This window comes from Fusarium redolens, assembly GCF_020744475.1.
Source record: "Fusarium redolens strain MPI-CAGE-AT-0023 chromosome Unknown BKA55scaffold_36, whole genome shotgun sequence".
NCBI classification, from domain to species: domain Eukaryota; kingdom Fungi; phylum Ascomycota; class Sordariomycetes; order Hypocreales; family Nectriaceae; genus Fusarium; species Fusarium redolens.
Window position 1 is genome coordinate 225,889 of NW_025763699.1, and position 13,182 is coordinate 239,070.

At 46.9% G+C, this 13,182-nt stretch overlaps 5 protein-coding genes and 1 non-coding gene across 6 annotated transcripts; 4 read left to right on the plus strand and 2 right to left on the minus strand.

The window, feature by feature from the left end:
• Nucleotides 1-1,833: 1,833 nt before the first annotated feature.
• On the plus strand, nt 1,834-1,905 carry BKA55DRAFT_t304. The gene has a single exon. It is a non-coding gene; the product is annotated as a tRNA-Pro (tRNA).
• A 258-nt stretch (nt 1,906-2,163) lies between these two features.
• Nucleotides 2,164-2,769, minus strand: BKA55DRAFT_698432 (uncharacterized protein; the record flags this gene model as incomplete). The annotated part of the gene is made up of 1 exon (XM_046200514.1): nt 2,164-2,769. One exon carries the CDS (start codon nt 2,767-2,769, stop codon nt 2,164-2,166), a length of 606 nt encoding a protein of 201 aa, XP_046041136.1.
• A 2,391-nt stretch (nt 2,770-5,160) lies between these two features.
• On the plus strand, nt 5,161-9,016 carry BKA55DRAFT_530237 (uncharacterized protein; the record flags this gene model as incomplete). The annotated part of the gene is given in 12 exon segments (XM_046189132.1): nt 5,161-6,008; nt 6,028-6,032; nt 6,274-6,302; nt 6,574-6,678; nt 6,894-6,987; nt 7,032-7,065; nt 7,095-7,174; nt 7,222-7,912; nt 8,030-8,049; nt 8,420-8,573; nt 8,637-8,712; nt 8,846-9,016. The coding sequence occupies 12 exon segments, from the start codon at nt 5,161-5,163 to the stop codon at nt 9,014-9,016; spliced, it is 2,307 nt and encodes a 768-aa protein (XP_046041137.1).
• A 668-nt stretch (nt 9,017-9,684) lies between these two features.
• Nucleotides 9,685-10,332, plus strand: BKA55DRAFT_600252 (uncharacterized protein; the record flags this gene model as incomplete). Its single annotated transcript, XM_046196502.1, has 1 exon — nt 9,685-10,332. The coding sequence occupies one exon, from the start codon at nt 9,685-9,687 to the stop codon at nt 10,330-10,332; it is 648 nt and encodes a 215-aa protein (XP_046041138.1).
• A 581-nt stretch (nt 10,333-10,913) lies between these two features.
• On the minus strand, nt 10,914-11,209 carry BKA55DRAFT_530304 (uncharacterized protein; the record flags this gene model as incomplete). Its single annotated transcript, XM_046189139.1, has 2 exons — nt 10,914-11,003; nt 11,072-11,209. 2 exons carry the CDS (start codon nt 11,207-11,209, stop codon nt 10,914-10,916), a joined length of 228 nt encoding a protein of 75 aa, XP_046041139.1.
• A 430-nt stretch (nt 11,210-11,639) lies between these two features.
• BKA55DRAFT_586699 (lactate dehydrogenase/glycoside hydrolase) lies at nt 11,640-12,969 on the plus strand. The gene is made up of 3 exons (XM_046194599.1): nt 11,640-12,137; nt 12,187-12,416; nt 12,473-12,969. Exons 1-3 carry the CDS (start codon nt 11,879-11,881, stop codon nt 12,911-12,913), a joined length of 930 nt encoding a protein of 309 aa, XP_046041140.1. The 5' UTR covers nt 11,640-11,878; the 3' UTR covers nt 12,914-12,969.
• The last annotated feature ends 213 nt before the right edge of the window (nt 12,970-13,182 follow it).

The window sequence follows — 13,182 nt, forward strand, 5'->3', positions numbered from 1 at the left end:
GCCGGGGAGTCTTTAAAGACCACGGCCGTCAATGCAACCTCAACAACGCACAAAACGAATGCAGACCCTCGAAGAACAACATTGGCTACGTGTACTGGGGTCAATATGACCCATGCACCAACGTTTGAAAGACGGCAAGATGGACGTCATTAACAACAGGGTAGTAAAAGGAGCTGCTTGGAATCATAAAACCCGACGAGCACATCTTTTAGATCCGCCAAGGATTAATACCTTTATACGGCGATGTTGTCGAAGCAATTAAAAATAGCCAGTGATAAATGGAGGCCTTGTCGTCGGCGACATATCATCCAGGGAGATAACTGCTGAGACAGTCGATAGATAAAGATGAGAAGTAGACGTTCAAGACAGAGCATGTATTTGTCTCAAAACAAGAAGCGAGATGTTCGACTCTTCAGACAGAGTTGTCGGAATAGACTCAGATTCGTGTTAATCCCATTTGTCAACATGACCAGCGATTATGGACCGGGTTCAATCAATCTGTCCAACAACACCAAATCAGTCTCTCAGTCTCATGAAAGGAGAAGTTTACGAACCCACACAAGCAGTCCCGCAGATTCCGCAGCAGCGACCTGGAATGACCCAGACTTCCTGTCCAGCCGCGGCGCAAGTAGGGCACCGAACACCAGGCATCTTGCTGTCGACCAGAATTGTTGAAGGCATTTTGAGAACCGAGAGGTAGAAGACTGTTATCAAGCCGTGGAATAGTTTTATAAATCGAAAAGACACCGGCGATCAAACTGGACTAAGCCCTGGTTTTATCATTAGGTTGCTGTGCCCCTTATTTATGTTTCATGTTTTAATACCCTGAGTAATACCCGAAACAGCTCTCCGTCCGGTTCCTCCCTTCTGATGGCTTGAGACATATCGATCACATGTCACTTGCGTGTCTCAGATTCTAGATCGGTATTTGCAGATACCACATATGCGGCTGGATACGGAGGGGCCGTCTTACAAAAAGCAACATCTTCAGCTCAGCTCTCAATCTATCCCTTGCATCACCGAGGCTGTGCTTGGATGGGGGCATACTTGGAATCCCTTGCATCGGCAATTGCCTATCTGCGGCCCGGTCATTCCGTCATTCATTCCCACTCTGTTAATCTCCGATTCCCAGCCTCATCGCGGTAGGGATCTTGTGTAACCATGGGGTGGGGATAATCTGGTGCTAGGACGCGTGCTCAAGTTCACTGTAGGTGCACTCCAACAAGTGAACGAGGATATGACGGATAAAAACGTAATTGGCCGTCATGTTTGCATTCAACTCTAAAGTGTACGTCAATCTTGAACCACTCATTCTCTGCTACAGCCCTGCGTGGAGGCAACTAACAGGATTTGCGCCTCCCCTGTTCTGTATCAATTTGACTATGTCTGGAGTTATGCTTCTCAAGTTTATGAGCAAGCAGTGATCAACCCGGGTTATGTTGAGGTTATGTCCGGGAAGAAGATGCGAAGTGGGGGAGTATTTAGGTAAACATCACTATGAGCGGCAGCGACGATGTGTAGGAGGTTTGTAGAGTTATCAATTGATATAAAATCCATAACATTCATCTTGTAGAATTCATTAAACTACGCTCTTCTAGAGCCAAGCTTTTAATATATCTATAGAAATATGAATTTAATTACAAAGACAGAATAGTGCCATAACTAGAACATGTTCTTATCTAGCGACAGAAGAATAAATAATCTGCAGTAGCCTTTAAGTGAAGTGAGAGCTAGCCAGAATTGTATTGATGGCAGCGTTTAGAAACTCATTGGATCAGAACGGTCGTGAACAAAACAATTCTGTTAGTGAGTCGAGCATCTATAAAGAAAATCGGCTTCTTGGTCTAGAGGTATGATTCTCGCTTTGGGTGCGAGAGGTCCCGGGTTCAATCCCCGGAGGAGCCCTTCTTTTTGCCTCTTTCGCACAAGAGGCAAAACACTTATTGAGTGATCTGGCCGTGGTTGCTTAAGAGCCAAAGGCTCATTATTGTAAAAATGCTAAAAGTCAGTAATCATAACTTATTTAATTAACTGACAGCCAGGAGAATAACAATAGATATTTTATCACTAAGATAGCAAGTAGGTTTCACCAGAAAATACTGTATTATTTGCAATAGAAGTAGATGCTGTAAGGACTGGAAAGATGTCTGATATTAATGAGATCTAATTTAGGTATCTGTAAAGTGCTGGAACCTCTGTTATCTCTTCACGCTTCCAATGCTTTGCGGCATAAAACGTTGATGCAATATCTCCTCTTCCTATCACGCTCCGATCGTGAGTGCAGCGCCTTTCACTTGGGACTGTCAACCCAGCTTGCATAAGGTACTGCGCGCCGCATTTGTCGCAGAGCCTTGGAGTTTCGAGATTCTCCTGGGATCCGACGAGCGACCTTTCGTCGTGCAGGCGCCTTTGCTTTAGTGTGCTGTGGCTCAGGCGAAGAACTAAAGAGGGAAGAGGAAGTCGTTGAACGATCATCTTGGGGGCCGGCGAATAGTTATTGACCTGCCCAATGGTCAACGGTGATTGGTGGCTGGGTGGAGTGGCCGATTCACCCCCAACATGTTCGTTTTCGTTGTCGCTAGCCTTGTCGATAAGACGGTCTTGCAAAGCCTTCTTGACCACGATGAAATGGTCTGCCTCTTTGAGGTGCGCGATGAGCGGGTGGTCAAGCTCATGGTCCTCGTCAAGGCGTTCAATGATGCCCTCATGAATGACCAAAGCCATCTCCAACAAATAGTTCAAACGTTCTGCGTTTGTGGGGTCCGCCATTGCGTGTGGGGTCTGGGATGTAATCTTTTGTGCAAATATCGTATTGGCGGGCTAGGTTGTTAGTCACAGTTGTGGTCGGCTGGGGTCTGCACAATTTACACTAGGGCAATAGCCAAGGCAGCGGGAAATGAAGGAGAGAGACGGCAAGTTCAGTGGTGCGAGCTCGGCAATGTCGCTTCTGCAATAGTGACAAGCAAGTTTGTTGCTGACTTCCACAAGAGACAGGAACATCATGGTTTAAGTATACAGTCCTGAACTGCTGCTGCGATCCTCCTCAGCGCCTCCAATGTATCACAACAAAGGAAAGACATCGTTTCTGCAACAGATCCCGGTATGTAGACACCATTGATGAAGAAGTGTGTATTGAATGAAGCACTAGCTGCTTAAATACCCTTGCATTTCGCGCCCACCTCATACGTGCGGTCAGAGTTGTCTTTGTTACTGAGATCGGGATGTCCGTTAACTTCAGGGCTTGTAGGTGAGAGTGAGTCACTTTCCGGTTTATTCTCTTAGCTCTTTGTAGTGATATAAGCTAAAGAGACGGCTGAGGAGGTCACGGAGCGTAGAAATGGGTGAAAACTGGCTGTGGCGGCCTGGGCGTAGGTGTTGACGTGTTCTCCTCTTATAGAATATGATATATTACAGGTATTGAGGACAGGCTGGCATCAAGCTCTAGACTGGAGCCTGAGCCATTGGGCTAGACTGGAGTATTATGGAAGCCCCTTACTTCCTTTTCAGTCTGCTTTGGCTTCCGATATCACAATTGAGTGATAAATGTTAGAGATTACTGTGGCCAAGAGCTCTTCCCTAGATAAGGGCGCATATCCTAAATTTCTCAAGCAATTGGATTTGACATTTTTTTACCATACAGCAGCTAGACCACTAGACAAAAGTAAATAATCTCAAGCCAGGAGTCTGCTGATAGGGTCGGTGTTTAATCATCAGAACTTGAAAACGTTCCATCAATGAGGTTAGGAAAAAACTTGGATAATAAAGAACTCAGCGAAATAAAGATAAACTGGCTATATATATTACATTCTCTACACGGAGTAGTAAGAGACTTTAAGCTCTACAGGAAGACAAGATTAAACAAGGCAAGTTGTAAATAGCTTTATACTTTTGTTTTTGTTCTTGATAGATGTAGGGTAAGAAAGTTAATAGACGGATAAGAAACACATGTGGCTAATAACAGCTGATAAGCGCTGCAATAGCCTGTATCTTCGGCGATAGAATAAGCTTAAACCGAGCGTGTAGGAAAACGTAATTACACCAATGAAAAGTCACAGCTATCAAAAGTTAATGTTAACATATTAACGGCTGGATTTGATTCCCAGACAGGTCACTCGTGTCTCAACGACATCATTCTCTATATTATCAAAACATCTACATAGCAAAGTTATAATGCAACGGCGCTTTAGTTTTGAAGCTTCCATACTTTCATGTTTAACTGTTTATACGCACTTGCATCCTGGTCCTGCACCTCGGCTGCTGGCAAAAGAAAATGAGCCACCTTGCGTAGTGTAAAGCGGGCCACTACATAAGGACACAGAAGCCCAGTCAACCCTGCAGGGTTTTGAGGATGAATTCGTGTAAGGGACCAACCTGGCGGTTGCTCAAAACTTGGCAGCGGTTAAGGCGGTCGGTTATGAATGGCGAGGAATGCTGTGACATCAACTCTGGCCTTAACTTTGCACTAGACTCTTAAAAAATACTTAATTAGTTATCTATGTCAGTTAACTTACAGCTCAAGCATCCTCCGATCTTATACTGTTTGCCGCTAGTGACCATGATCGCAAACTTACAACAAGGGTATCGACCTAATAATGCAAAACATGCAACCTTGAGAACAAGATCTAGGCCTCAGTCCGGGGCTTAAAAGTCCATCGTGTCATGCCTCAAATCATGCTAGTTCCGTTGGATATGGCGATACTAAGCCTGCAGCTGTTGTGATTCTCTCAACACCGGTTCCCCGAGCGCCAGATCATGAGTGCAAAAGCTTTCGTATGTGACTGAGCTGGATGGCCCAATAACAACATGATCTGATTATAGTAATACAACATTGGAATAGTTTAAAAAATCATCACCCCTGAAAGTAAGGCAGGCGCTAACCGTTGATACATGTCGTAATCAAGCCATCCTGGCTGTCCGTACCCCTCCTACGCCAGGTCGTACGAAAATGGTTAAAGACGTTATTCCGAATTGATCAATAGAATCGCTTATATCTCCATCGTTTTCTGTTCATTGAGTAAGGTAGTACTGCTAAGTATTTTCCCTATTACTTGCAAACATAACTGTATTACTCTCAAATACCGTTGCATTTACCTGTATCATTATAGCTGAATACATTCTTGAAAAGTCATATCCAGCTTTCTATTCTATTTACACTTCCAAATGGTTTCACATGCTGACCGGGGCATGGATACTCACGATGGGTCTCATTATGACCTCTCTTGGGGAGATATGCCTGGAGTTCTACTCCCATGGGATTGGCATGCTTCCTATAGCATTCATTACAACATACTTGCGTCCAGTCCTGAGCCATTGATATCGCCTCCATACTCTGAGTACTGCCAGAACGATGTTATGATCGGCAGCATGCTCAATGATAAGGACCTGTATTCTGTAGTGCTATCAGAATCTTTGTCCGGCTTGCACGGCGTCGAGGAACAATTCCATCCCAAAAGTCGAACAGAACGAGCCTGCCTGTACGAAGAGGCAGCCTTGGACAGCCCGCAAGATCACTACGGAAGCCCAAGCGCTGGCATTGCTTCGATTCTGAGTCTGTCACCACCTGAGGCTGATCCTGGGCTGCCCACTGGCACCAAGACTGGCATAAAGACCGAGAGGAAGAAAAGGCCCAGGCGAAAGCTCAGTGACAAAAAGAACGCGAAAGGGACGAAAGCTGGGTCTAGCAAGGGAGAGAGAAAACGATACATGCAGATTTTGGAGAGGAACCGAAGAGCTGCTGCGAATTGCCGTGCGCGAAAGCAACATCAACAAGACACGTTAACTGCCGAGGTGGAGAAGCTGCAAGACCGGCATAAAGAGCTATCTGCTTCCTGCAACGAGCTTAGGGAAACAGCTTTTCAACTCAAACTCGAGCTGCTGAGGCACGGTAACTGCGACTGCACCCTCATTCAGCAATACATCGCAAGTGAAGCAGTCAATTCCGTCGAAAACCTCATTTCGAAACAATCCCCCCCAACAGTTTCAACCATTGGGCAACCATTGGGCAACCAGTACTGCTAACAGTGCCAGTGGCAGTACTCCAAGACAAGGACTGGACGGCAATAACCGATAGAGAAAATCACCTCACATGCTCCCATGAAACCGTAGCGTCGTGGCTGTTTTAGTGTTAGAAGCTGGTGGTGAGTCTCTTAACACGTTATGGCCCAGGTGAAGGGATGCGGAATGGACGGGTAGTTGCGGCTGGAAAAGATATCGAGACACAGGCAACAATTGCTTTTGTTTGAATACTACAGTAACATGGCATTTTACAACAAGGATCAATTAACTCACGTTATCGTCATAGGGTGATTAGCCGAACCTTGAAGACAGCGACTTGGCCAATAACTGATGTTCGACGCTGAGACTAGTCCGGCAGTCAGCACCCTCACGCTAGCTGATAAAGGATAGTAACGTAACTGTCGGCTTCTGCAAAAAGATCGGGTACCGCTGCCTGACATGATGGATATCGAACCATGTAAGATTGATTAGCCTGTTCAGATCGACATCGAGATTAACAAGGCCCTTATGGTGACGAAAAGCACAAATCGCAATCGTAGATATCTGTATTGACATCAGATGATGTGGCTTGGCTGCATCTTGCCACTATTTGCCATTATCGGACTTAATGTCATGCACATAAGTCTTTGGCTTTATCGGGCAACCAAATGTAACTGCTGCTGGGTCTCGACCCCAGCTCGGCTGGACTTGAGAAGAGTCTAGACCGCCCAGCACATTGGGGTACGTCGGGAAATATTGGTGAATAACACAAATGGGTATGCAATATCACCAGATTTCCATACAGCATACCAACGCCACCAATTTCGGGTCTGCTTAAATAATCCATTGTGCCTGATGCATTCGGCCTCTCTCTCCATTCAAGACACTGCCATCTTTAGAGGCACGAGTTTATTATGAGCACCGCTGGCATTATTCCTGACTTTGACGGTTTCGAATGGGACGGAACGCCAAATCCCTCCGAGGTAAGTAGCAGTATTCGACAAATGAAGGACGACATGGACCCTTGTCGCATTTAGATAATCTTCAATCATTGCACATTCTCACCATTCCGTGCGACCAATACACCGTTGATCTCATAGCACCTTGCCATCTCTGATCGTAGTCCAGGCTGACGCTTCACAGTCGACGTTAAATAACATCTTGAGTCAATTTGAGCAGGGTAAGAAGCCCGTGGCCTTGTCGAATGCAGAGAATGACCCTCTACAGACCCTGTCTTTCTCAATCCTCTGTACGAGGTGCTTGGTTATTATCTGTCGCCAATCTCACCCACCCCCAACATACCCCTCACCCACCTACCACCGAACCCCTCTTCAAGCGAGCTATACAAGACAGGAAAAGCCTTATCTTGTATCACCAATAGCTTTATTGGGGATGACGACCTGCGTGTACGGAGCGGGCAGGTGCCGCAGTCAAAGAATTCCAACACGAAACCCGATTCATCCTGGGCCGATATGAACCGGGCAAAAGTCCTGCCGCAGGCACTTGCCGCGGGGCCTTTGGAGCAAAACGACTCAACTAAGAGCAATGAAGAGAGCCCCATGGGCTTGGAAAAGACTCTACCTGAAGTGAAGATGCGCTCCGCATCCCGCAGACCAAAAAGGGTCCACAAGAAACCGGCACTTCCTGCACATGTCGTTCAAGCTAGGGAGTGCCATAATAATGTAGAGAAACAGTACCGCACCCGCTTGAAACTGAGATTCGAGCGACTATTGGCGGTGCTCGAAGCTTCAAAAATGAAGGGCGAGTCCGGGGGCGAAGGGGACTCGGAAGCACCGGATTGTGGTTACAGCCGAGGCGAGGTGTTGGATTTCGCAAGGCAGCGCATCCTCACCCTCGAAGAAGAGAACAGACATTTGTCTGCTCGGATACAGGATCTGGAGAGAGGATTCACGACCCAGTAACAACATAAGAGAAATTGGCTGTTGGCAACGACAACGTGTACACGAGTATTGTTACAAGATAATTGTTCATATGGGTGTGGCGAACCACTCGCTTAATATATATTTGCCTTGAGTGAGACACGTTCAGGTCCGTGTGGACCACCTATAGCCATTAGTGGACAGACTACTCCGTAGCGTGAAGGTTGTCCTGCTTGCGGAATATCTTTCATGCTTGGGAAGAAGGCTAGCATCATCTGCCGGGCTCAAATTGGAGCCCGGGGATGAGGGTAACCCTCCATATACTAATTTTGAGTAATCTTGAGGCTTAGAAGAAACTATAATTGACTTGCTGATAGACAGGCTATGATTGAGTTGGCTAGCATACCCGGCAGACAGTCAAAGCCTCATATATGGTCGGTAGAACGCAGGATTGATCCCGGTGGGATACCTAAACACTTTCTACCCGTCTGCTATAGACATGGACCTGCTGTGGCCTTTCTAAAACACACAAATCGGTGACAAAGTTATGAATGCATATAGGGCATGTATCATGTTCGGCCAGGTACCATGCCGCGATACAATCGGAGTGAAACGTATGCTGACACTCCAGTTGGCGAAGCATGTCCGTGTCCTTTACCTCACTCAAACAAATTGCACTAGACTCAGAGCGGGCGGTTAGTGAGTGACGCCGAATGGTGACGTGTTCAGAGATGTACCATGTCATGTTCAAGGCTGGTAAAGCCCACGAGGCGTGAACATGGCTCATGATGTCCGACCTCATGTCTTTGCTGGTTCTTGGAGGAGCAAGGGAGTCGAGGTGCGGCAGGTCCCGACGCTGTGAAGCGCCTGACGACACTGAAGTAGGCGGTGTTTCTTCAGAGGACACAGAAGACCTTGGCCTCGCCCACCTATAGACTCTTTATAGCTATTAATCTTGAGGCTCTTTGCAGACAAAAGGCGACAAGACGTACTTCGGTGTTCCAGCCAAGAACATAATTGTCAAAGCCATAAGCGGCAGCAGGATGACAGGCAACCATGCCGGCATCCCATTGCTTGGGGTTGGGTTCTCAGGGCTGCTTACGTGGGTGGTGGTAAGGCTAGACATGACTGCTACAACATGAAGTAGAATGATGTTCCCCGGCCAAGGGAAATGGCAGGCATGCTGTGTTTGATATGACCTATGGCCTTTGACCTTTGACCTTTGAGTCATTCATTGAAAATCGGATGTAAACGTGTTTCCGAGGCTTCGGGTCATGATATGATATGATCGACGCCACCATTATTTATCGCCTGTGGCGTTAGCATCATACCACGAAAGCAACGCAACATGACATGATGGACCACTCTCCTTCAACCTATCAGATATCACGGACACCCATCCGACGACATTTTATTAATCCAATCTGCTGAATGACCGGTTCAAACAACTGACCGCACAACAACCTGTTCTTGTGACTAGCATATGATAGCTCTGCATATGGGCAACCTCTACACTAAAAACAAGGATCATGTGAGAATGATTTGACGAGGAATCACAAGACACTGGAAGGTTCTAGTGGATCTATAGCGTGACGCCTTCATGGCATAACGAATGAGGAAGAGTCGAGACAATGTCCCCCATTTGGTTACTATCGCGATATGCTTTCCTTGAAGATCGGTCAGTTGAGTATATTTCTATGTGGTCCCTACCGTTACTCGCATTGCTCTTGATCCAACAAACACCCTATTCATCCAGCCATTACTTAGCACTCTGTTCATGTATCTATCATCTACTTGAATGTTCTTCATCATGTCGAACAGTTCTGAACTCCTCTACCACATCATCCTGACCGTCATCGATTTTCATCTCGACCCATCGGGAGCCAAACGATCGGTCTACATCCTCGGCACACGCGCAGCACTCGAACCCGCCAAAGACTTAGCTTTCAGGGTCCTTCATACACTAAAGTACAAACCGGATGATTTCATCGAATACGCCATCCATTCAAGCCATACTGGAACCTGGGATCATGGCGATGGCGTTCTCATCTACGCTAAAGCTCCTGCAGGCCAGGTATTTCTGGTATCTATCCAGGTAACACCCAACACCGAACGGCTCCTCGCAGATCGCGATGGCGCTATTTTGCTACCCCAGGGGATAGCTTCGCTTCATTACGTGACGCAGACCGTCATCGACTACAACAAAGATCGGACCGGCTGCGTGCAGGAGATGCAGATAGAGGGGACCTTTGTTCACCGTGCTGATGCCAGGAAAGCAGCATGGGAGCTGCTTGACCCTCTTGACTATGCGGAGTATGACACGCCGGAGAAGATGAAGGGGGAGTGGCCATATGGAGAGGACGTACTTGCTCACGCAGTCGCGGAGACTGGAGAGAACACCACTGTTGAGATCAAGACTGTTGTCGATACGCATTACAAGCACGGAAAGGATGTCTGAATGTAAGCCATTTGGTGATTGGAGGTTGACCTGGCCAATAGGAAATGTGTTTCTTCTTCGTTCGAAGATTATCAATTCCAGTCGAGAAATTGTATGATTAGCTGCTGAGACTGGCTATTTAGGATTTTCGTCTCTTTATTGGCATCTTTGCTTTTGTCTCTCATTCTCAAGCCTTTCTGCATACGTCTTGTGAAGTACTTGATAAAAGGAAACATAATTAGCCCAGCATGCCTAAGAGATCATATACTGCACCATCTGCTCCGGTAATGTAGTAATATGGCAAACAATCACTTAGCGACTAGGCCATGTATGCATGTGTCTTTAGTTTTCTATGCCAGACATTACACCCTTCAGCGTGTACATGTGATAAGAGAAAGTAAGCATAAATTAAAGAAGGAAGCTATCTACAAGGAGCCGGCACCATATCCACACTAACGCCGCCAGGAATTAACATCAAGATACGCTAATCAGAGCCTTCGTATACCCCACTAAGCAAGCTTCCAGACTTAAGTAACAGAAAATTCAGCGAAGCGCAACAGCGAGGAAACAACAATCCCTGGCCAGTATCAGATCGGAACAGTCTAGAAATGAAAGCCAGGGGGCACGCAATATGGCGAGCCATTCTGCTTGTTGAACAGGCAACCCGTCTTGGGAGGACAAGCACCGGCAAACTAAAGGGTAGTGGCCCAGTTAGCTTTCCCATCCCTGTCAGCCGCCGCTAGGAAACGGAGATGCTTACCACCCAGGTGCGGTCGACGTTGCAGACCTGCCAGCCCTTGAGGTCGGGCGTGCACGAGTAGGTTCCAGGCGTGCAGCCTTTAGGAGCCGGGGTAGCTGCTGCGAGGGCAGCCATAGTGAGAAGAGGGATAACCTTCATGATGAGGATTGCGTTTAGTATAACGATTGCTTGACTCATATGATAGTGAGTGAATGTTGATGATGATGGAAATAACGTGGCTGCTTGAAATGGCATCTTATACTTGACTGGAATGCCTCCTGAAACCAATTTCTGGTGATGCAGTTGTATTGCCTCCTCCAAATGACACCGAGGATAGAACTCATCTCTAGTAACAGTGCTAACCTTAGATCATGAGGTGGCTATAGGATACGAAGTGATTCCATGATATGCTAAGAATAGTGTCATGCTGGTGCTGTGACATGGTTGTAATACATGCCTAGATCATATCACTATTCGAAGGGGCAGTCAGATCAGGGACCTCGGTTAACACAACAACCGAACTAAACCGCTAGCGAGAACTCTCAAAACACAATCTATAGCCTCCATGAAAACAACCCAACAGGCGATGATCTGATTTCACGATGGCCTCCTGCAAATAATTGCCTAATTATTGTAATGCCTCTCCCTTGTGGCGTGACCCTTCGATACTACTGACAGCCACCAGTATCAAATATCAGAACACCATCACAACACCAGAAACTCTAATTACGCCACAATTCATTTGCTCATCCCTCGGGTCTTATAAATCACGGCACACTGTCAACGCACAGCGGGACACCAACTCTTCGAGTAATCTGACTGCACGCAATGGGCTCAGCAACCCGAGTAGCGATTGTAGGCGTCGGCGAAGTCGGCGGTGCCGTCGCTTACAACCTCACGTTGAATTCCATGGCGAGCGAGTTGCTTCTCGTCGACCTCGATCTCAATATCAGAAATGCTCAGATCGAAGACCTCTCCGATGTCACGTATAGCACTAACGGCAGTACACGTGTACGTCCAGCCACGTACCGTGAGGCTGCTCAGAGCGATCTCGTGGTCATAACCGCTGCGTCTAAACACATGCTGGGTATGTATCCAGGCACATGTATGGGATATAGGCTTATGATTCTTCCAAGGTCAGACAACTGTTGACTATACGTCTCGGAACACTTCGATGATACGTGAGGTGATGGAGGCGATGAAACCCTTTCGAGCTGACACGGTTCTGCTAATTGTGGCAGATCCTGTTGACTTGCTTACATCTATCGCCAAAGAGATGTCGGGACTTCCTGCATCTCAGGTCATTGGTACTGGTACTGTTCTCGACACTCATAGGCTTCGTGGGATGGTTGCATCTCGTGCTTTGGTGAGTGAGCATTGTTATATTTGACCTACCCCATTTCTAAAACAGCACCATCATAGGTATCGCCGTCTGCTGTAGATGCATTCGTCGTGGGCCGCCACGGAGACGACCAAGTAGTCGCGTGGTCTGCAGCAACCGTTGGCGCGGTCCCTATTGCTGATGTGAAGATGCTGACTGCTATCGATCGCAGTAAGATCGAACTCATCTGCAAGCATCGATCGCATAATATCATACTGGGGAAAGGATCTGCACCGTTCGGAATCGCTTCAGTCGCTGCTAACTTGTGCTGCTCTGTCATCTTTGATAAGCATGAGACGTACCCGGTCAGTCACTTTCAAGAGGAGTATGGATGCTGTCTCAGCTCGCCAGCTGTTATGGGGAGGAAGGGGATCCTGAGTTCAGTTCCGCTGGTGATGGATGAAGATGAGAATGCGGCAGTAAAGGCATCGGGGGAGCTATTGAAAGCCAGCGTTGAATCAGTCCAGCGAGACTGGTATTGACGATTCTTGGCGTTCGCAAGTTTATAGTTAATAGGTTTAATTGTTCTAATTTTGCCCTTTCGTTTTATGGTCCAAACAAGGTGTCTCTGTGAAACACTGGGATACAAGCAGATTCCCGCTAAGGTTGTTATTTTCCGTGGAATTCCACGTTCTTTTGTATTGCCAACTATCACTACTGATATCACCAGGTCTGTAAGAAAGACTTTTCCTCCTAGCAAGATCCACTCAAAGTAAGAATAATCGTAGTTTCCATTCCTCTTCTGATGTAA

Coding starts and splice junctions, on each gene's coding strand:
- BKA55DRAFT_586699 (XM_046194599.1), top strand. CDS start 11,879: ATGGGCTCAGCAACCCGAGTAGCGATTGTAGGCGTCGGCGAAGTCGGC. Junction 12,138..12,186: donor TGCGTCTAAACACATGCTGG/GTATGTATCCAG, acceptor GATTCTTCCAAG/GTCAGACAACTGTTGACTAT. Junction 12,417..12,472: donor TGGTTGCATCTCGTGCTTTG/GTGAGTGAGCAT, acceptor GCACCATCATAG/GTATCGCCGTCTGCTGTAGA.